The sequence below is a fragment of the Cetorhinus maximus genome, chromosome 3 (assembly GCF_964194155.1).
Source record: "Cetorhinus maximus chromosome 3, sCetMax3.hap1.1, whole genome shotgun sequence".
Lineage (NCBI taxonomy): Eukaryota > Metazoa > Chordata > Chondrichthyes > Lamniformes > Cetorhinidae > Cetorhinus > Cetorhinus maximus.
The window spans coordinates 191559379-191583811 of record NC_135881.1 but is presented as its reverse complement, the minus strand read 5'-3'; the positions used below and the strand labels follow the sequence as shown (position 1 = coordinate 191583811).

General features: G+C 43.0%; 1 protein-coding gene across 8 annotated transcripts in view; it reads right to left on the bottom strand.

Annotated features, from left to right (window-relative positions):
* The window catches only part of fhod3b (formin homology 2 domain containing 3b), a 597288-nt gene that overhangs the window by 168700 nt on the left and 404155 nt on the right, over positions 1-24433 (bottom strand). For all 8 annotated transcript variants that reach the window (XM_078539467.1, XM_078539468.1, XM_078539469.1 and 5 more), the window contains exons 7-9: positions 20171-20282; positions 7075-7169; positions 2321-2464 (exon numbers count right to left, since the gene is read on the bottom strand). In XM_078539467.1, the coding sequence (XP_078395593.1) occupies positions 2321-2464; positions 7075-7169; positions 20171-20282 (351 nt within the window). The remainder of the gene's footprint in view (positions 1-2320; positions 2465-7074; positions 7170-20170; positions 20283-24433) is intronic.

Below are 24433 nucleotides of genomic sequence, written 5' to 3'. Positions count from 1 at the left end.
CCAAGTTATGAGTGTCCTCCCTATTCTTCCTACCAAAATGTACCACCTTTCCTGTGCTGTGTATCAGTTCCCAATTATCTGTCCATTCTGCAAGTTCATTAATGTCCCCCTGTAACATGTTGCAGTCCTCCTCAGTATTGACTTTCCACCAGAATTTTGGTGTCATTCATGCACACTTCTGCTGTCTAGAATTTCTCTACTTTGATAGTATGTGTAGGGTTTAACTGACTTATGCTTTCTCTCCCATGATTAGGGGGTGGCAGTTGTCATTATATTCAATTTGACAATTGCCATAGTGTGATTTGAACACACAACCTCTGGGTTACTCACTGCAGGACAATAACAACTAGGCTATGGTATCTGCTATCACGAGACAAAATGATCAAAATTTGCATGTGATACAAAGATGGGGGGCAGGGGCATTACAAACATATCAACAGCAATGGGATCTGGACAGGCTGACAAATTGAGTTGAGAAATGGAAAAGTATTGAAGCTAAGAAAGAACGATAGGAGCTAAACTGTGCCAAAATTAATGGGATAGGATTTAGAGTGTTGGTGGATGGATTGCTGAACCAACTTGTGGATGTGGCTGTGGTATTTAAAGCTGTTAGGATCTTGGGTTGTATATCTCGTGTCATAGAATACAAACCATAGTGTGTGAGGCCAAGCCTGGAAAGGGATATTGCGTCATAGGCAGGAAATCGAACACATTATTGGAAGAGGGGCCAATACCAGATATCAGACACCCGAGTTACAAGGCTGCAGGAGCTAAGCTTGTTTACAATGGACACAAGGAGACTGAGAAGGATCTGATTGAGGGATTCAACATCTTTAATGGCAATGATGTATTAAATCCCAAGAGACTTTACTATGGCCCCGAGAATGGCAATGAGGATGTATACAATGCAAGTGATCAGATAGATCTATGGCATATGGTGGGGATAGGGGAATGGACATATCCAATAGATTTACTGCCCACAAAGGGAAGGAGTGTGCACAAATCAGAAAGGAGCACTGCAGACCATACTAAACCCTACAGAGCCTGTCCATGGATATTAGCAGAGATTGATCCATGAAGGCTTTATCTATTGATAAAAAAAACTGCTGCAAGATTTAGAGCTATCTTTTTTTATTTTGTTTTGAATAAAAAAAGATAAATGCTTTATTACTGATGTCTTTTTTCTATTAAAATTATGCTTTTTGACAAAGTTCCAGAAACGACGTCACTAAAACAAAAATTAATTAATTGCCACGTTTAAAACAAAAAAGAAAATACTTGAAATAAACAGTGGGTCAGTCAGTATCTGCAAAGAGAAACAATTATTATTATTTTGCGTGTGTACCTGTCAGAGTATTAACTCATCATTTCTCTGTAAAGATGCTGACCTTTTCTCTTCCTTTGCACGGCTCTTGCAATCCGCGGTATCCTTATTTTTCCATCCTAGTTCACTTCAGAACAATGAGGTATGTTTGGCTGCAATTCCCCCGTGCATTTGGTTCCCAACTTCTGTCGTCAACATCCAGAATGACTGAGAAATTAAGCTCGTGACACCTTCCCTTATGCACATCTCAAATGTACCATCAGCACTGATCGTATGTTTTGTTCTAACTTTTCTGGAAAGTTATAGTGGCACACGCATAGAAAAGAAATGGGGCTTGGATGGCAACTTACGAGAGTTAAAGTCAGTCATGATGCCTCCCAGCTGATTGTTATCTAGTCACTTCTCTGTAAATATTTGTAGTTGAGGCCAATAGCTAGCTTAGCAGTGCTGCCCTTAACCAAGGCTCAATAGTTTCTTGACATTCATAAGCTCGCACTTGAATAATGACCACTTGGGTGAACTATTGCCAAGGTGGATTATCGCAGTAGCAAATGATGTGTGGAAAAAAGCATTGGTTTATACATTTTCATGCCTCTGACATGACTGCATCTTGGCCAGAGACTAAAGCTTGTTGCCATCGAACAATGTTGTTTTTCCTATTGCACAAATTATCGACCTACACGAATGCTTCACAGAATACCTATAAAATGTTCTATCTTTTCATGGAAAGACTAACCTGTTTAACTTGCTTACTGGACTCTACAGCTTCTGCAGTTTCATAATTTTACAGCCCAACAATTTTCTGCTCCAAAGTGCTTCATTTCAACAACTGCAGTTTAATTCCCCTGATCTCTGCTGGCTTAAATATAGGCCCACATGGGCAATGCCTCAGGCAACCTTTCAGAATGACATACAGCCACAAAGCTCTTCCTCCCCAGCAGCTTTCGTAAAACGATGTCATTGTGTTCACATTATTGCAGGAGTGTGAAATATTACCTCATAAATATTGAATTGTTCGACCAAATCCAAGTCAGTTCCTTTTTTGTTCAAGTGCCTCTGCGAAATAGCTTCCATCCCTTGTTCTTCCAGACAGTCCACTACATCATAGAAGGAATCTTGATCAGGCAAACCTGCCAATGTCTGGGAATTCCAACAGAGCACATGAATACATTCATTCCATTAAGAGAGAGAAACTGTTAAATAAGCACACTAAAAATGCATCTATAAAATAAGCTCTAAAGGAGATTTGCAGTCAGCGTTTCTCTGCCCTAAATCATCACCTAGACCAAACTTAGACAGGGAAACATTAATGCTTTTGCAGGAATTGTACCTGATTATGAGCATACACACACTCCACATTTGTGTGGACTTCGTTATTTTAACCAGGGCCATTAACACCTTCACTCAGGATGAGTTAGTAATTCCGTTAAAAGCACAGAAAGGAATTTCATTAGATTGCATTTCTACATTAATACTTAAAGAAAGTAATTTCAGGGCAAAGTGCATTTCAAACCTGAAAAATCTGTTCAGAAAAAATTGTGCTAAGCTTCCAGCGCACTGCAATCTACCTGCTAAAACTCTATCCAACCATCACCTCACTCGTCATCCACCTCAACTCACACTCTACTGTTCATTATGAACTGTGATGTATGAATGAGAAACAATGATGAATGGGCTAAAATGATGAAAGCGCTGAGATAATGGGGATTACTTCACCTTTGAGCTTCACGCTACCAAGCTCCCTTGCCATTGTTCAGGCAGGAATGGAAGCACAGAGTAGAGGCGATGCAGCCTGATTGCAATGAGGAATGAGTAGCGAGGACTTTAAACAAAATAGTGGGGCAAGTGGGTGTTGGGTTCACATGGAAGATTTGGCAAGTTCAAGAGAAAGGACGAGGCGATAGTGCAGGGTAGCAATATGGGTAATGGTAACCAGAATGTGACAAGAAGGACCAGAACATAAAAACAAGAGTCCACCAGCAAATATGGTCAGAATGGGAAAACTGGCTTTAAATTAACAGAGTGAGAAGAGGGTTTGGGTGAAGAGAGATTTAGAAATTTAAAGGTAAAAGTTGAGGCATTAGGAATGTATATCGATGTGGGTAAAGAGTGGCACTGGAAGGGACAAGAGCGTTCACTGGTAACAGTGCAGAGAGTAAGGTCTGAGAATAGCAATATTAAAAATAAAGCTGAACTCCATTGTGAAACATCTGCAATGAGATAGATGCACAAACGGCACAAATAAATGGTTTAGATCCAACCACCATGACAGAAACTTGGTTACAAGGCAACTAAGGTTGGGAAATAAATATGCCAGAGTACACAACATTTTGAAAGGACAGGCAGAGTGGAAAAGGTGGAGGGTAACCCTGATAATAAAGGATGACATAACGGGCATTAGTAAAAAAAGGATCTTGGCTCCAGAAATCAGTAAGCAGAGTGAGTATGGGTGGAGATTAGGAATAGCAAGCGTCAGAAAACACTGCTGGGATTAGTTTATAGGCTCCCTGTCATAGGCCAAACAGTTTGTAGATCCCCCTAGTCATACCATTGGACAGAGCATTAAAGAAGAAATCATTGGAGCTTGTAACAAAGCCAATGAAATAGTTTTCAGAGGCTTTAATCTTCTTAAAGACTGGACCAATCAAATTGGTAAATGTGGTCTGGAAGATAAATTCTTAGAATGCTTTAGTGAAGGTTTCCTGGTGCAATATGCTGTGGAACCAACCAGGGATAGAACTATTTCTGATCAAGTGTTATCCACATTAAGTTTGACAACGGCTTAATCCAATCACGAAACAAAAATCTTAAACTTAAAGAAAGCCAATTATATAGGAATGAGGGGAGAGCTGGCTAAGGTTGATTGGGTAAATAGACTAAAAGGTATGGCTGAAAATGAACAAAGAAAAACATTTAAAGAAACAATTCAAAATGTTCAACAAAAATATATTCCTTTGAAAAACAAAAACTCAGCAAGGAAGATCTATTTGCGGCTTACGGAGGTGGTTAAGGATAATATTAGAGTAAAAGAGGATGCTTATAATGGTGCAAAGCATATTAGTAAGTCTGAGGATTGGAAGTGTATTAGGCCACCCAGGGAAAAAGTAGAATATGAGAGTAAACTAGCCAGGAATATAAAAAACAGATTTAAACACCTGTAAAACCTCTTAAAAAGGAAGAGAGTAGCTAAAGTAAATATCAGTCCCTTTAGAAGCAGAGACAGGAGAAATTATCATTTGGAAGGAGAAAATGTCAGAGACATTGACCAAATATTTTGTTTCTGTCTTCACAGTAGTAGACAAAAGTTACACATCAAAAACAGCTGGTAACATAGGGGCTTAAAAAACGTGAAAAAAATCGAGATAATTATATCAGTAGAAGAAAGAAGTGCTGGAGAAACTCAAGGGACTCAATGGGCTGGTTAGCTCATTTGGCAAGATGGCTAGTATGTGGTTCAGAATAATGCCAACAGCGTGGGTTCAATTCCCATTCCAGCTGAGGTAGACTTTGGGACCTGCCTCCTTGCCCGGCCCCCTGAGAAAGGCACCAGCAAAACACCATTGACAAAAGCTACCAAAGAAAGCAGCTCAGGATGAAGCATCAGCAGATAATGAGCCAAGGGCAGTGCACTCATGGACTGGATGAAATACTGGCATTGGAGGCAGTATAGCAAAGGTTTAATGAATTGGCCCCTGGCATGAGAGGGATGTCCTTTGTTGAGAGGCTGAGTAAAATAGATCTATATTCTCTGGAGTTTAGAAGAACAAGACAAGATTTCATTGGAACATTCAAGATTATGAAGGGGCTTAACAGGTATATTCTGAGGTGTTGCTTCCCTGACTTGGGAATCTAGAACACGGGGGAATAGTTTCAGGCGAATCATTTCAGACTGAGATGAGGAGAAATTTCTTCACTCAAGGGGTTGTGAATCTTTGGAATTCTCTACCCCAAGAGGTTTGTGGATGCTCCAACACTGAATACATTTAAGGATGAGGTAAACATATTTTTAGTCTCTCAGGGAATCGGGGGTATGGGGAGCAGGCAGAAAAGTTGAGTTGAAACCCAAGATGATCATGATCATACTGAATTGTGGAACAGGCTCAACTATTTTTTTTATGTTCCTATATACACATTCCCTTCTAGGTAAACTCAGCACCAAAAACTTCTCTACAACAAGAACTCTAGTTTTAATTATGTAGAAAAAGCTAGAATCTGAAAAATTCTAAACCGATTACACATACTTTACTGGATTAATTTAAGTAGTTAGCTAGAGGTGAGAAAAGGCAAGTTTATTTCATATAATTATCCTAATTGTAGCAGGTGGATGAACATTATCTATATCATGGAATGGATGATAAGATCGGTATTGGAATAATGCAAGGAATGCACATCAACATTGCATGCAGCATAATGATGGGGTTATGGCCAGCTGCGATTACTAGAAGGATTTCAACAATATCCTTTGGCATTATACTATCAATACTATTACAAATATCAGTCATGTCACCACAAGCGAAGTTTAATTTTTGAATCCCTGGATAATGGAACTGCTACAAAAAAGCAGCCAGGTTTGATGTAAGCAAACTGCATAATCCAGCAAGCATAGATTCCAACCATAATGCTGCCTAATGCTTTAATCTATTAACCTTACTTATGACATCTTGATCCATACTTGGTGTGTTATTACACAGTCAGAAAAACATTGGAGCAGGAGTAGGTCACTCATCCCTTCAAGCCCGCTCTGCCATTCAATGAGATCATGCTTGAGCTTCTAATTTCTATAGCTCTACCACTCATTGAAGGGGAGAAAACGTTACAAATCAAGAGGCTCTCAATCCTTACTCCTGCACCTCAGTCACTATTTCAGGCATTTTGCCCATTTTCAGGTTTTTTTTTAATTCATCCACAGGATGTGGACATCACCGGTGGGTACAGAATTTATTGCCCAATTCTCCCTTACTGAGCTGCCCCACAGACGGACAAGGTGCTCCAAGTCTCTGCCATAGCTCTGTGGGCACCAACACAACTCTGGGTGATGTTTACAGCAAATTGCCTTGCCTGCTGACATCGTCTCTGTCTCTCACTCAGCACCTTCCCAACTTCCCTCCAATCCCAATCCCACCCCCCTGCCCTGCCCCCACCCCCCCTTACCAAACCCAGGTTTAGAAAATGGTCTCTGAAGAGCCTTGGGTGCACATTCAGTTTACACCACTGGGTGGCGCAAATGTCAGTCACCTCTGACCCTGTTTAAGAGGGAGCTCCTTTTTGAATTTTATGTTGCATTTTAGGGTAACAGCAAGACTTTATCAACATTCATTAACATTTAACAGGAAATGGAAAGAGTATTAAGCGGGTTTTGCAATGTTCTAATCTGACCAACTTTACTGCTAGTTGGAGGAAAATGCACTGTAGTTTGTTTGAAAGCAATTAAGGATTAGATCGCTAACTGCACTGATTTCCCTTCCAAAGTTTGCACATATTCATCCAGCTGAGCTGCACGGACAAAAATCATCAGTCCAAAGGTTTCATATTCAACTGCCATGATGACAAAACCCAAGAACATTAGTATTTCCAACTTTTGTCAAATGCAATTAAAACAGGCCCAGGGCGGCTTTGAAAATCATGTCCTGCATCACCGCCATTAACGGTCCAACAAATAATGCAGGAAAGCATTGGTTCAAAAACCACTTCAGTGGTCACCACATTACAGGACAATGGACACATAAAATTCAACCAAATGTTACACAAACCTTATTTATTAAAGTCATTGCATAAACGAGAAGCTCAGTGTCAATCCCATCTTTTTCATCCAGTATTTCCATAACGTTTGACCATGGTCGCACACCTGAAGGGAAATGTTACAGGCACAATGTTAACAGTCTGGCCCCAGCATTCCACATGAGCAGCAAACCCTGCTTGATAAATGGATCCCAAGCCAGATGAATTATGAAACTAGGCACAATTCCTTTTGATAGTTGATTTATTTACAGAACGCAGTATTACATATGTCTGCTTCCGACCTACGAACTCAGTGTCCCAAAAGTCTCTTTTAATATGTGCTTAAGATACTTAATCAATCAGTACCCTCCCCACCTGCTTATCCTTAACCTTAACAATACCATATCCTAACACTGCTACCTTAAGGAGGCAGGAACCACAAACGGGAATACTGAGGCAGTATCGTACATTATAAGTGACACCGCATCGGTCGATTAGCCAGTTGGCATAGGAGATTAAAAGAGATAAAAGCAAAATACTACCAATGCAGGAGAAATCTGAAATAAAAACAAAGTGCGGGAAGAGTCATGTTGGACTAGAAACGTCTCTCCACAGATGCTGCCTGACCTGATGAGCTTTTCCAGCACTTACATGAAAGAATGTCTACTTCTGCTACAATTGATGATTAGGATTAGGAGCAGAATCCCTCAATGCCTGGTTACCTTTTGGATATGGACAGTTGACGTAAGAATTGTCAATACGGGAATCATTCTTATTTGTGAATGAGACAACGGATCTGAAATTGTGTAGTCAATAAACCCCGTGGGTGTCATGCCCACCCTCAACTGATGGCACTGATCATGCCACATCTTATGTCAGCAAAAGCCAAAGAGTTTGGTCTAAGTGACCTATAGGGGATAGTCCTTGACCATCTCCCAAAAATTGATTGTTAAGCCCCCTGTTCTCTTCTCACATATTCCTCAATCCCAGCCTGGAACCCCTCTCTTAGTAAGTTCACTTATACCAGGATGGAGGCCTTTTATCGCAGGTGTAGCAGTGGCCGATTTTACACTGGGGCTCCTATAGGTTCTGGGATCAGAAAGTGAGAATGTTGGGAGCCCCTGTCCTTAGTCTTGCCTCCATTGACATACATGTCCAAGTGAGGGGAGATGTAGGTCCCACTTTTCATCACCCCTCTGCAGGTACTGCTGGAAATGTCATATTTCAAGAAATTCTGCCAAAACTACAGCAGAGGAAGTTCAGCCCCAGGGGCCTGGTGCCAATGCCTCAGTAAAAGGCTAGAGAGCATCCTTTACAGATGGAAATGGTCCTGGATGGGCATTATTTACCTTTGTCCTTTATTGGAACAACCACAATGTTTTTTCAACTGCCATTTTCTGGACCTTTACTACAGTAAAGTGACTTAAAAATTCTCTAATTCCTGTGTTTTCATTCATGTGTATTTTGTTCATCATTTCCCTCAGAACTTGAGCCTCAGCGCAATGCCTGTTAGCTGGTGGCTGCTGGGTAATGCATGAAGCCAGTCAGAAGCCAGACTCTACTCGTTTAAGGCCAAAGTCAAGTCTGGTTTCACTCATGAAGCATTTGCATTCAATGGCTTCACTTTCTTTAAGATTGCCCCCGGGCTCCCTCAATTGAGAGACTGAGCAAGCAGCCGATTCCGAGCACACTGACTGTGGTACTGTAACCAATTGTTCAGAAGAAGTGCAGCAAAGCGGGATCAGGGAGCTGGCTTTCCTGGCTTGCCTTTCCCGACAATGGAAAGCACCTATCCTCTGTCTAACTGCATCTTACAATGAAATGAAGCAGCCACGATAGGTGAATTGGCTGTATTGGGAATATGTGTTGTACAACATTCGCCCAACTTGTCCCGTGATCTATTCAGCAAATTTGGGTTGCTATCCAAAGGGACACTTTGCGCAGAATACCACAAAATACTCGCGTATGGAAAAATTACAACACTTCTGGGGATTCCGGCCTTGGAAGTCAAAAACTTTTATTCAGATAACGAATGGTGGCAGTTGACACCATTAGTGTAGAGGGGAACTGAAACAGGAGACAAGAGGGGCAAAAAGAACGTATGAGAGAAGATCAGAGGGTAAAAGAAAAAGAGTTGCATTTCTATAGCACTGCCGCCAGACATCCCAAAGTGCTTTACAACCAACGAAGTACTTACTGAAGTGTAGTCACTGTAACGTAGGTAATGTGGCAACTAATTTATATACAGCAAACTTCCACAAAAGAGAAATGTGATAATGACCAGGTAACCTGTTTTTTTGTTATGTTGACTGATGGATCAATCAGCAGGGATAACTCCATCGAAATAGCGCGATGGGATCTTTTATGGCTACCTGAGAGGACAGATGGGTCCTTGGTTTAACATCTCCGCTGAAAGATGGCACCTCTGACGGCGCAGCACTCCCTCAGCACTACACTGGAGCATCAGCCTCGATTGTTGTGCTCAAGACATGGGGCAGAATTTTGCGCTTGGCGTGCGGGATTGGCGGGAGCAGTCGAGAAGCTGACCGGCACTGCACCTCGATTTCTCGCTGGCGGGCCAATTCAGGCCCACCCAGCGTGATACGTGAGCAGCAACGCTGAGCGCTGTCTGTGCGGGGGGTAGGGGGGTGGGCCGATCATGAACTACGCGCATGCGCACCACTGAGCACTTTATAATCTCCCTGAGGCACAGAGCTGCCTCAGGGAGATGAAGAGATATTAAAAAAAGAATAATAAAGAACATAAACATGTAAAAAAAAAGTCCCCTCATGTGACTCTGTCACGTGAGCAGGGACATGTTTTTAATGGAAAAATAAAGTTATTATATTATTTTTATTTGCCTTTGGAAACCTCAGGTGGATGAGTTTTCCACAAAAAAAATGCAAAGGCCGCTTGGCCTTTCCGCCTGCTCGCCAACCGAGCGTTTGAGTGGGCAACAAGAAGTTTACGTTAATTGTTAACTTAAGGGTCTTAACAGGTCTTTTAATTGTCGGTGGGCATGCTGCCGGCTCTGGCGCGTACTCGCCAACCCAGCTATCGCGTGACTGCGCATTGGCGTCAACACGCTCGGCTGACATCAACACCTGTCATTTCAGGCTCGAACAGGTCAAGGGTGCGCCTGCCCACTGGCTCAGGTGAAAATCCTGCCCTTTGAACCCATAACAGAGCTGAAAATAAAGGTAAGATAAAAGGAACACTAAAAAGTATTTTTTATCCGTATAAATAGGAAAAAGATAGCAAAAGCACATGTGGGACCAAAGTGGAGGTCATCTTATGGGGGGCAGAAGGCACAGCTGGAGATAATAGGTGTACACCACAAAGTAAGAGGATTCTGTCAATGTGGCAGTAACAGAGGGGGTAGTAGAGAAACTGGGGTGCAATACAAATAGGAGTTACTTTAAAAAGTTGCCAGCAGCACAAAATGGAAAGGTCACCCATTGGAAGTGGGATGCATCCTAGGTTGTTGAGAGAGGTAAGAGTGAATGTCACAGGGGCTGTAGCCACAATCTTCCAATCCTCCCCGGATACGTGAGTGGTGCCCGGGGACTGGAGAATTGCAAATTTACAACTTTTTGAAAAAAAATCAAGAGGGATAAACCTGGCAACTGCAGGCCAAAAAGCCTAACATCAATGGCGAGAAAGTTTTAGGAACAATAATTGGAGACAATATTAATGCCGCTTGCAAAGGTTCAGGTTAATCAATGACAGCCAACACAGATTTGTTAAAAGGAAAATCACGTTTGCCAACTTGCTTGAATTTGTTGAAAGGGCTGGAAAGGGTTGTTGAGGATTGTGCAGTTAGTGTGTGTCTGGACTTTCAAGGTAGCACTTTAATAGGCTTGTAGGGACGACAGTTGCGTGGAGATAAGACTGGCTAAGAGATAGAAAACAGAGTAGTAGCAAATGGTTGTTTATCAAGCTGGAAGCATAGATACAGTGGTGCTCCCCAAGGTTTGGTAAGAGGACCCTTTCTCTTCTATCAGTATATTATCAGTATTTTGGTACACAGGACATAATTTCAAAGTTTGCAGATCACATCAAAACTCAGAAAGGTAGTAAATAGTGAGGACAGTAATAGGCATCATAGATAGACTGGTGACATGGACAGATACATGGCAGATGAAATTTAATGCAGAGAAGTGTGAATTGGTGCATGTTACAGAAAGGAAATGAGGAGAGGTGACAAAAAATCATATAGTACCATTTTAAAGAGACCTGGGGGTCAGCAATACAAACCTTTGAAGGTAGCTGAACAAACTAATACGATTGCTAAAAAAAGGGCGAGGGAATTCTGTTATCTGGAGAGATTAGAGAAGCTGGAATTGTTCCCTTTAGAAGTGAGAAGGTTAAGGGGAGATTTAATAGAGGTATTAAAAATTTGGAAGGGTTTCGGTAAAGTGAATAGGAAGAAACTGTTTCCAGGGGCGGGAGGGTGGGTAACCAGAGGACACAGGTTTAAGGTGATTGGGAATCGAGGGTTATGGGGAAAAGGCAGGAATGTGGGAGGGCTCCTATGTCTTACGGTCTTATGGCAAAGGAACCAGAGGAGAGAGGAAAAAAAACATTTTCCTTCTGCAGTGAGTTTTAATAATGTGGAATATACTGCTTGAAAGGGCGGTCAAAGCAGATTCAATTGTAACTTTCAAAAAGGAATTGGATAAATACTTGAAAAGAAAAAAAATCTGGGGGCTATTAATAAAAAGCAGGAAAGTTGTTTAGGTAGCTCTTTCAAAGAGCTGGCAGAGGCACAATGGGCCAAATGACCTCCTTCTGTGCCACATCATTTTATGATTCTACTAACAAGAGGTGCCAGCTAAGTGGGAGCACCTCAGAGGAAATTCTCGGCCAGTGTTTTTAGGAAGCTTCAGCACGTGGATCCTAAATCTGTTCTCAACTGACCCTGCTTAGATGACCCAAGTCAATCTCCTTCCCAGATTGTCCCACGGTCAGTGGAGGTGATGCCGGTTGGGTCTGAGCCATCGCTGTGACCACTCAGCTCTTTGCTCACCAGCACAGGGGGATGGAGTCCTGCTGTAGTCCTGCTTTCAGAAGCAATATGCAGCCACGTGGAATGCCCTACCGACTGGAATGAGGCAATGTCATTACCAAACGATTGCAGATGTATGGAAAAATCAGGTTCTGCTTCCCACAAACACATACTTTCTTGGGCCTTTGAGGTCGGCAGGATTGCTGCACCACAATCAACAATTATGCAGAAGGAGGAAAAAAATGGCATTATCCTCTCAAATTTAGTCCAAGAGTAGCAGCAATTGTAACGATGCTCTGTTGGCTTCTGAACATTTATCAAAACCCAGTTCATTATCCTCAGAAGCATGCAGAGCATTGGTTTGGCAGATGTTGCACACAAAATAACCATGGATGCATTTTGAAGGGCAAGAAGGAAAAAAAAAAAATCAGTATTGGAAAGGCCAGAAGGCAAATGTTAATGATTGCAGCTGAAAGCCACATCCACGGTTTGCTGGTTCATTTAGCACTCCACACAAAGGGGAGTTAGGGCAGCAGGAATCTTTGAGCCAATTTGTACCAACCACAAATCCACATTACACTTTGAGGTGAAACAGTCAAGGAAGTGACATTTAAACAAAGCAATTTGCAACCCCGTACCAAAGAATTCAAATGCTTGCGATCCAGGATTCTAATCCCTCACTTGTTTTTTTTTTAAAAAATGAACCAGTTCTCAGCATTGAAATTAATTACCAAAGGTGTTGGGAGACCTTCCAAGTTCATTGGGTCTCCGCATGAAAAATATATTCAAACATTCAATTACATATCATAAACAGGGGCGCAGGGAGTGGCGGGGGGTGGATTGAACAGACATGTGGAACAGATTCTTCCAGTCCAGAACAGGAGATATATGATCAGTTGGAAATGTTGCCTCGCTACAACTTTTCTTCTTGAAGTCAGGCATAAAGAAAGAACATTAGGTTGTGAGTAAAAGGCTGCCTGACATGATGCTAGACAGTAGACAGATGGGAAGTAAATATACTATGAAGCCTTTTGAAGCAGTGTCATCTTGGTGAAACATCCAGCAAAGCCTTTTTACATATGTTCAGAAACCTGAAATGATGTAATCAGCAACATAATAATGTCAGCACATCATCTGTCGCTACTACTATTTAACTTTTTCCCAATCAATGCAGATTGGATCCAATTTCTGTCCCCCCTCTTTCCCCCCAATATAGGCTAGTGGACCTGTGGAGCAGACTTTTTTTTCCCATTCATTTATGTGGGCCTTGCTGGTAAGGCCAGCATATATTGGCCATCCCTAATTGCCCTCAAGAAGGCATTAGTGAGCCACCTTAGTGAACTGTTGCAGCCCATGTGGTGAAGGTGCTCCTAGCCCAGAAGAAAAAAAAAACAGTTCGGACCAGTACTCTTACTTCCCAGTTTTACTGGTGTTCCATTTTAAGGGATACAAGGCCAGTTCGGACCACTATCCCTATTTCCCAGTTTTTTTACTGCTTTTTCCCCTCTGGGAGGGAAGGGCTTCCAGGATTGTGACCCAGTGACAACAAAGAAACGGTAATATATTTCCAAGTCAGGATGGTGTGTAATTGCAGGGGAATATGCGTGCTGCCCTTGCCCTTTGAGGTTGCAGAGGTCACGGGTTTGAGAGGTAGCGCTGAAGAAGCCTTGGCAAGTTGCACGACATCACTGTACAAACTGCAACCACAATGTGTTGGTGGTTGAGGGAGCGAATGTTTAAGGTGGTGGATGTGGAACCAGTTGAAACAGGTTTTACCCTGGTGTCGAGTTTTATGACTGTTCTAGGATGTGCACCCATCCAGGCAAGTGGAGAGTATTCCATCACACTCCTGACTTGTGCCTTTTCGATGGTGGACAGGCCTTGGAGAGTCAGGAGGTGAGTTACTCGCCACAAAATTCCCAGCCTCTGACCTGCTCTTGTAGCCCCAGAATGTACTTGGCTAGTCCAGTTAAACTTCTGGTCAATGATGACCATCACAATGTTAATGGTGGGGGATTTAATGATGGTAATGGCATTGAATGTCGATGAGAGGTGCTTAGACTCACTTTTGTTGGAGATACTCATTGCCTAGTACTTGTGTGGCACGAAAGTTATTTGTTACTTATCAGCCCAAGCCAAAATGTTGTCCAGATCTTACTGCAAGTGAGCACGGACTACTTAATTATCTAAGGAGTTGTGAATGGAGCTGAGAGCTGTGCAATCATCAGTGAACATTTCCAAGGGATTGGAAGATCATTGGAGCTGAAGATGGTTGGGCCTATGACAATGCCCTAAGCAACTCCTGCAGCAGTGATGTTCTGGGATGATTGGCATCTAACAACCACAACCATTTTCCTTTGCATGTGGCATGATTCCAATCAGTGGAGAGATCCCCCCTACCCACCGCCCCCCGCTCCCCAGAGTCCCATTGCCTTCAATTTTACTGGGGTCCCTTGATGCCACACTTGGTCCAATGGTGGTCAAGGGCAGTCATTCTCACCTTGCCTCTGGAATTCAGCTTTTTTGACCTCATTACGGACCAAGGCTATAATGAGGTCTGGAAATTTGTGAAACCCAAGCTGAGCATTAGCGGGTGGGTTATTGGTGAGTAAGTTGACAGCACTGTCAATGGCCCACTTTGCAGATGACGTGTGATGGAACTGCGACTCTGAGATGCAAGCACATACTCCTTAAGACAAATGGAGATGGTGCAGGAAGGTAGGGCTGAGGTAGAAGCCGTAATCTTGTTGAATGGTGAAGCAGGCTTGAAGGCCCAAGTGAGATACTTAAGCTCCTATTTCTTAAAATCTCACACTCCTTGATAATCAAATAAATGTGCATTGCTGAGCCCCAAAACCTCAATCACCAAGCGACAAAGTTATTGGAACACCATCACCTTTTAAGTTTCCCTTCGCATTCTTGAACACATTGTCCTTTCTCCAGGGCCTGAATTTTACTTCTGGTGGGCGTGCGCCATCAGCAGGCCCGGGAGTGGCCGGGAAACAGGCCCCCGGCCGCGATTTCACGTTGGGTGGCCAATTAACGGCCAGCCAGCGCGAAACGCGCGCTGAAAAGTTCAGTGCTGTCGGGGTGGGGGGGCGGGAAGAGACTGGGCGATGACATCACCATGGGCATGGGTGAGCGCTGCAAGGAAGCTCCCTGAAGGCAAGCAGCTGCCGACCTGAAAATGCTCAAATAAAGGTTTAAAAATCTGCAAAAAAAAAAGTCCATGCATCACGATCAAGCACCTGAAAATATAGCTGATAAAAATGCTGTCCGCAGATATTTATTTTTATTCTATTTCATAACAGTGAAATTTCATCCCCTCTTGGATGAGGCTTGATGAAAAATATAAAGGCCGCCTGGCTGATTCACCCGTCCGCCAACCATCAGGTTGTACAGGCCATGAAAAATCGGAGACAATTGCGCTGTTATTCGGCCTAATCGCCCTCTTAATTGTTAGCAGGTGCTTCAGACTTTTGTGCGTGCCTGCCGAGCGAAATATCGTGCAAGTGTGTGATGATGTCGGGACACTCGCCCGAAGTCTTCTCGTGCGATTACACCCGATCGGGTCAGGTGCACGTCCGCCCAGAGGACGTAAAATTCTGGCCCAGAATTCTGGTCTAAATCTTAGAATTAACACTATCGTGGGAACATCACCACCAGAGTGCAATGGCTCAAGAATAAATCCCATTAGCATCCTCTCAAGGACAAAAAACTTGGCCTTGCCAGCAGCACCACATCCCATGAAGAGAGAGGACTGCTTTGCATGTATACTTGACTTGCTTTCGCACCATTCTTCAGGCTTGACAACTATTTTGCTGATGTGGTTTCTGGGTCCCCCATTCACCTTCTCTCCCACTTCCTTTGCTGCTGAACCAGGGACAATTGGAGGAATGGATGCCACTTGCGTATATTGAGAGTTTCAGCACAGGAGACAATTCATCCCATCTCATTGGCTCTTCCATTGAGCAAATCAAAACTAATCCCAATGCTCCACATTCTCCCCATTGCCCTGAATCTCCCTCTGCTTCCAATAATCATCCAATTTCCCCTTAAGATGCAAGGTTCTTTGCCTCAACTAACCCCGTGACAACGAATTTCATGGTCTCAACCACTGAAGAACTTACTCCTACCCTTTCTCCTCACGATTTTAGCTAGAATTTGATATCAATGAGCCCTCAACAGATTTGATATCAATGCGCCCTCATCATGGGTTCCTTAGCTAGCAGAAATAATCTTTTTCTCGTTCACTATAAAAACCATCCGATTATTAAACCCCTGTTAAATTGCCTGTTAGCTTTCCTCAACCCCTGTAGGAATGGGACTAGTAACTCAGCTTTTTTCACATATACTATATACCCTATAAGTAAGTATAGCTGCTTTTCTCTGGTGAGTCTACACTGTACACTCTAAGATTTTAATGGGCCTTTCTATAATGAGGTGTAAAACAAAATTGCACATGGTAATCTATCTGTGGTCTAACCATTGCCATGTCAAAATTATTCATTACCTCTTTGCTATTTGTGTTTACGCCAGTACTTATAGAATCTAAAACGCTAGTAGCATTTATATACTATATAATTGCAATTAGCAAGTGCGTCCAGCCATCTAGGAGTGCAGCAAGAATCCTAAAGGACCTTCATGCATTATCAATTTATAGCCTGCACCAGGCCCTTGATGTGTAGGTGCTCACCTGTACGATACTGTTCCATTCAACATTTCATTACACTGTGCTTTTCAATAGGGTAAATCGAGATACACAGGCACATACATAAGATGGTCTGAAGCAATTTAAGCCTCTAACACCCTTGAAATCATTTGATGTGAGAACTTCAAAGGCAGTGAAGTCAGAGGCTGCCCCGGACCACAGGGTCCTACTTTGTGACAAGCACTCACTCAACTGCAGTAGCATCTTACAGAGTCACATTTAACAAAAGTGCCGGTTATTGGACACAGAATTTTCCTCACTTTGGCTATGTTCGGAATGAATGACAAAATTGTGGCCACAACTCTTGCTTCTGCTGAAGCTTTCCAAGGTTCATACCTCACAGATAAGTTACAGTCTCCTATCTGAGAAAATCAGCTACATGAGTCACTCGATTTGGACAAAATGCATCACAAGGCCTAGGGTGGAGATTGGGATTATGCAGCTGGTTCCCTGCAACCATGGAGTGCTCGCTTTGCTGTATGACAGAAACACGTGGCACAACTCTTGTGACATCAGTCAAGCAAAGAGTCCCCAGAGGCACTGGCTGAATCACAGAAGCATAGAATCATACAGCACAGAAGGTGGCCATTCAGCCCATCATGCCTGTGCTATCTCTTTGAAAGGGTTATCCAATTAGTCCCACTCCCCTGTTCTTTTCCCTATATGCGAGAGGCCACAACACAGTGCGTGCGTGAAGCTCTGAAATAACAAATGCTTTCCATCACAGTATCATTATCCTTGAACAAACCTATGCACAGGACACACTTTCTCCGAATAGCAGTTTGGCAGCGTGCACGGAAAAGGCAGACAGTGAACACTAAAAGCTTTCAGTAACCCAACAATGCTGCTGGCGTTGGGTGCGGTGCCATTGGGTGCGGTGCCAAGAGTAAATTACATGTGGTAAGGTTTTGATCCATGTTCCAAATAACCTAAGCTGCTGAAATAAACAAATCTTGGTGTTTGGATTTAGGATTTATTCGCTAATGAGGCAGCAGGGGGAAAAAAAACCCATCCAAATTGCCCATGCCTTGAACTCAACCAGAATAAACCAGAGGGTAGGAAGCACAAGTTCTAGGCTTCCATGGAACGATAGCCAGAGAACCACAACAGCTTCTGTTTACATAGCACCTTTAACATGGTAAAATGTCCCAAGGCTCTTTCACAGGAGCATTATAAAACAAAATATGCACTGAACCACATAAGTAGCTATTGGCTTAGGTGACCAAAAACTTTGTTAAAGAGGTAGGCTTTAAGTTGCATCTTAAAGTCGGAAAGAGGGGAAGAGAGGAAATTTCTTTTTGGAAGGGAATTTCAGAGCCTAGGTCCTAGGCAGCTGAAAGCAAGGTTGCCAATGGTGGAGTCAGGGATGTGCAAGAGGTCAGAATTGGAGGAGTGCCGTGATCTCAGAGGACTGTAGGAGGAGATAGGGTGTTAATAGAATCCAGGCTGGTTGGTGAAGTCAAAACCAAGGCACAGAGCTTTTCTTTCCGTGAGGGCTTTTTGAATTTGTTCAGTCTCATAGCTCTCCCCTCACTCACCCAGTGTCCCAGCTGCCCTCTATTTATTCTCTTTTGAGTATATCAGTAAACTAAAATAATTAACAAATTAACCAATAAAACAAACTGATAGCCCTTAAAAGGACACTGTAACAAAAGACAACATCTGAAAGGAAACTTATCTAATCAAATTAAAACATTATTGTGGGGGCTGATGAAACACTCCAGCCCCCACCGTGCCCATTGGTCGCAGAAGGCCCCCATGTGCTCAAAGTGCTAAATTCGTCAATGCCCTTAATCTGTGTAACAATATAACTAACATACTATTAACATAGGGAGGAGTGAGATCTTGGAGGGGTCTGAAGACAAGGCTGAAACAACATTAAAATTTTCTGATACCAAGATAAGCATTTTCATTTGGAGTTCACAGCCTTTAAAAATGTCTAGCAGTGATTGTTGGAGTTGCAAGAGAGCTTTCAAAGTTTTTTTTTCATTCTGCACTTTGCCTCTGACAGTCTACATGCCTATAGACCACTGCAAAATTTTACTCTCTTCATCCAGAGATCAAGAGTTCTGGATAAGAATTACGGCTATATCAATGGACATTTCCTCATCTACAGTTACATTAGAGGGGCTGGAACAGCAAAAGACAGAAGAAGGGAAAGTGAAATAGTTATTTCAGGATGATGCAACCCACAAGATGCCCCCCAAATTTTTACAGGCCACACAAGAGTGCATGTGGATCTCATCGAGAAGTTCTGGGAAGAGGGTACTTCACTGGAGGGGCAACAGAAGAGTTGTCCCAGTTACTGCAGGAAGATCTGCAGCTATGGTCACTGCCCAGGCAACAACTTGTATTTACACAGTGCCTTTAATGAAATAAAATGTCCCAAGGCCCTTCGCAGGCCACAACGTGCACATCACCCTTCCAGAGTGACATACATCCTCGGAGTCAATAAAGGTGAACAAGTAAAATGTCAATGCAAGTATAAAACAGGAGAAGTCAATTCTGTAATCGCAGTATTTTTTAGCAACCAGAGGAAATCTATGCAGATTGCTTCTTTACCTTTTTAAAGACAGTGATGCCCATCAAAAATATCATATGCTGCTTATATGATAGGCCTTGGTGTCTGGCAAAATCAGTACTTATGTGGGAGAGTTGCCAGGTCTGGTTAAGTTCTCCCATTGTCTCTCTAGTTGTCCCTCTAGTTGTAGAGCTGAATATAAAGTCTGATGCTGTAACATTTACAGGATTGTAGTGCGTGCAGTCCAGAGCCAGAGTGACACCAATAGACAGGAATCGCTATTTGAATTTCAGTCCCTAAAATTTAATCCGCCTCTTTCAATATTGCAAGAGTTAGAATCAGATCACTGGGACAATCGAACAGTCCCCTCTGCCAGTCAAAATATGGGACTTTGTAACTAGCTTAAAAAGGCAAATCTATTAAAAGGGAATACCAGAGCCAGTGACTATGTTTGTCAACTATTCTCTGTATAGCTCTTTGTTTGCATGCTGCTGCAATTCTGTACATGGTGGGACTGTTTAAATAAGGCCTCTGACTGTATGTGACAAAGAAGGTTGCACATAGTGACACCAGTACTCCTGACCAGAATGGTTAATTCCCCCATCAATCTGGCCTGGAGACCGCATTGCTGTAAAGGACAGTGATTTCAGTAATGAGTCATGAGTTCCATTTAAATAGACACTGTAGACTGCTGCAATGTACTGTTTAAATAGGATCTGTCTGCTGAGCAAATAGACTCTGAATCATTAGTTGACAGTGGTGTCAATGGACAGTCGCTTATGTGATTTGACAACGAACAGAACATTGCTGTAAATAGTTACTATAGTTCTAAAGCCAAATGATTGAGCAGGGAGGGGAGTTGACAATAAATAAAGCAAAGGCACTCACCCCTCTTGTGGTCCACTTTGGTGACGGCCTGGATGAGGAGCGGTGCATTGGACTCTGTGTACTCCACAAACACCAGCAGCAGCTTCAGGGCTGTCTTCACCACCAGGCGGAACTGCACGACAAACAGATGCAAAAGATTATTCCGAGAAATGTTGCTCCAACTTCACGATGGGTGAAAGAACTGTCTTTTTAAAAAAAAATACAGGCAACTTCTCCAGAAATCAATCTGAATTCATTGAAACGACCCACCAATACAGACTGATCATTTGTCAACTCTGTCCAATCGAAAACAAGGCATGTGATAAAGTGCCACATAAAAGGTATAAGTTGCACAAGATAAGAGCTTGGGGTGTTGGAGCTGATGTGTTTGCATGGAAGAGAACTGGCTAACAGACAAGAAACAGAGTTGAGATAAATGGGCCATTTTTAGGTTGGCAAACTCTATTGAATAGACTGCCACAAGATTCAGTCTGGGGCATCAAATCTTTATGACCCATGTTAACAATTTGGATGAAGGGACCAACTATATTATAGTCAAACTTGCTGATGATACAAAGAAAGGTAGGAAAGCAAGTTTTGAAGAGGATACAAAGATTCTTCAAAGGGATCTAGATAGGTTAAGCAGGTAGGCAAAAATTTGGCAGATGGAGTATAGTGTGGGAAAATGTAAGGTTGTCCACTTTGGCAGATGGAGCAGAAAAGCTGATTATTTAAATGGAGAGAGAGTGTAGAATGTTGCAGTAGAGAGTACTCTGCAACACTCTGGATGTCCTTTTATATGAATCACAAAAAGTTAGCATGCAGGTGCAGCAAGTAAGTATGCAAATGCAATGTTGCTACAACTGTACAGGGCATTACTTAAGGAGGGATATATTTGCGTTGGGAGCAGTTCAGAGAAAGTTCACTAGGTTGATTCTGGGGATGAAGGAGTTGCCTTTTTGAGCAGGTTGGGCCTATACTCCTTGGAGTTTAGAAGACCGAGAGGTGATCTCATCAAAACATATAAGATTATGAGGGGGCTTGACAGGGTAAATGCTGAGAGGATGTTTCCCTGTCTGAGGGAATCTATAGCTAGGAGAACAGTTTAAGATAGGGGATCTTCCATTTAAGACAGAGATGAAGAGGATTTTTTTTCTCAGAATCACAGAATTTTAATGGCAAAGTAGGAGGCCAATCAGCCCATCATGTCTGCACCGACTCTCCAAATGAACGTTATGACCTGGTGCCATTTCCCCGTACCACGGCATATTATTTCTATTCAAATAATCATCTAATGCCCTTTTGAATGCCTCAATTGAACCTGCCTCCAACGCACTTCCAGGCAGTGCATTCATTGTGTGAAAAAATTTTTCTCACATCACATTCACTTCTTTTGAGAAATCACTAAATCTGTGCCCTCTCGTTCTTGATCCTTATACAAGCAAGAACAGCTTCTCCCTATCTACTCTGCACAGTTTCCTCATGATTCTGAGCATCTCTATCAAATCTCATCTTAGCCACCTTCTCTCCAAGGAGAACAGTCCCAACCTCTTCAATCTGTCTTCGTAACTGAAGTTTCTCATCCCTGGAACCATTCTTGTAAACCTCTTCTGCGCTCTCTCCAATGTGTTCACATCCTTCCTATAATATGGCACCAGAACTGTACACAATACTCCAGCTGAGGTTTGACGAGTGTCTTATATAAATTCAGCATAACCTCCCTGCTCTGTGCTCTATGCCCCTATTAATAAAGCTCAGGATACTATATGCTTTATTAACTGTTCCCTCCACCTGACCCTGCCACCTTCAATGGTCTATGCACATATACACCCAGGTCTTTCTGCTCCTGCACCCCCTTTAAAATTTCACCCCTTATTTTATATTTTCTGTCCATGTTCTTCCAACCAAAATGCATCACCACACACTTCTCCGCATCGAACTTCATCTGCCACCTATCTACCCACTCCGCCAACTTGTTTATGTCCTCTTGAAGTTCCACACCGTCGATCTCGCAGTTCACAACACTCCCAAGCTTTGTACCATCCGCAAACTTTGAAATTGTCCCCTGCACACCGATATCTAAATCATTAATCTATTTCAGGGAAAGCAAGGGTCCCAATACTGACCCCTGGGGAACTCCACTACAAATCTTCCTCCAGTCCGAAAAATATCCATTGACCATTACTCTCTGCTTCCTAGCTTCCAGCCAATTCTGTGTCCACGTTGCTACTGTACCTTTTATTCCATGAGCAATCATTTTTCTCACAAGTCAAATGTGTGTCAAATACCTTTTGAAAGTCCATGCACACATCAACAGCATTACCCTCATTGTCCTTTTCTGTTGCCTCTTCAAAAAACTGCAGCAAGTTAGTCAAAGTGTCATTAATGTTTTGAATTCTTTTTCACAGAGAGCAGTGCACACTGGGTCATGAAATATATTCAAGACCAAGTTAAACAGGTTTTTAAATCTACAAGGGAGTTGATGGTTATGTGGGACAGGCAGGAAAGTGGAGTTAAGGCCTCAACCAGATCAGCCATGATCTTATTGAATGAGGCATCAGGCTCGATAGGCTGAATGCCTACCCCTGCTCCTATTCCTTATGATTTTATGAAAAACAACTGTATTAACACAGTGAAATGCTCCAAGGTGCTTCACAGGAGCATTACCAAATACAATTTAATGCCAAGTCACATAAGGAGCTGTTCATGACCAAAATGGTGGTCAGTGCAGTACATTTTAAAGAGCATCTTAAAGGAGGAAAGAGAGGTACAGAGGCACTGAGGTTTAAGGGGGGGAATTCCAGGGCTTAGGGCCTAAGCAACTCAAGGTACGGCTGCTTATGATGGAGCGATTAAAATTGAGGATGCTCAAAAGGCCAGAATTAGAGGAGCACAGAGATCTCGGAGAGTTATGGGGCTGACGGAGATTACAGAGGGGGGGGATTTGAAATAAATGGTAAGAATCTTAAAATCGAGGCATTGCTTAACCACGAACCAATGAATGTTACTCAGCATGGGGTTATAGGTGAATGGCACTTGAAGCCTTTTAAGACACGGACAGCAGAGTTTTGGATGACTTCAACTTTATGGAGGATGGAAGGCCTGCCAGGAGAGGTTTGGAATAGTCAATTCTAGAGGAAACAAAAGCATGGATTAGGGTTTCAGCTGCAGTTGAAATGTGGCAAGTGTGGACTCAAGAACGGGCATCCACGAGGGGCTGGGGGCCATCAGCAGCAGCAGAATTATACTCAAACACAATCTGTAACCTCATGGCCAGGCATGTCCCCCACTCTACCAATGCCATCAAACCAGGGGATCAACCCTGGTTTAAGGAAGAGTGCAGGAGGGCATGCCAGTACCAGGCATATCAAAAAATGAGGTGTCAACCTGGTGAAGCTATAACACAGGACTACTTGCATGCCAAACAGCATAAGCAGCAAGTGACAGACAGAGCTAAGCAATCCCACAACCAACGGATCATATCTAAGCCCTGCAGTCCTGCCACATCTAGTTGTGAATGGTGGTGGACAATTAAACGACCCACTGGAGGAGGAGGCTCCACAAATATCTCCATCCTCAATGATGGGGGAGCCTAGCACATCAGTGCAAAAGATAAGGCTGAAGCATTTGCTACAATCTTCAGCCAGAAGTGCCGAGTGGATGATCCATCTTGGCCTCCTCCGGAGGTCCCCAGCATCACAGATGCAAGTCTTCAGCAAATTCGATTCACTCCACGTGATATCAAGAAATGGCAGAAGGCACTGGACACTGGAAAGGCTATGGGCCCTGACAATATTCCAGCAATAGTTCTGAAGACTTGTGCTCCAGAACTTGCTGCAGCCCTAGCCAAGCTGTTCCAGGACAGCTACAACACTGGTATCTACCCGGCTATGTGGAAAATTGCCCAGTTAAGTCCTGTACACAAAATGCAGGACAAATCCAACCCGGCCAATGATTGTCCTGTCAGTCTACTCTCGATGATCAGTAAAGTAATGGAAGGGGGCATCAACAGTCCTATCAAGTGGCACTTGCTCAGCAATAACCTGCTCACTGATGCCCAGTTTGGGTTTCACCAGGGCTACTCAGCTCCTGACCTCATTACAGCCTTGGTTCAAACATAGACAAAAGAGCTGAGCTCCTAATATGGGGTGACTGACTGCCCTTGACATCAAGGCCACATTTGACCGAGTGTGGCATCAAGGAGCCTCAGCAAAATTGGAGTCAATGGGAATCTTGGGGAAAACTCTCATCTGGGTGGAGCCATACCTAGCACAAAACAAAGAT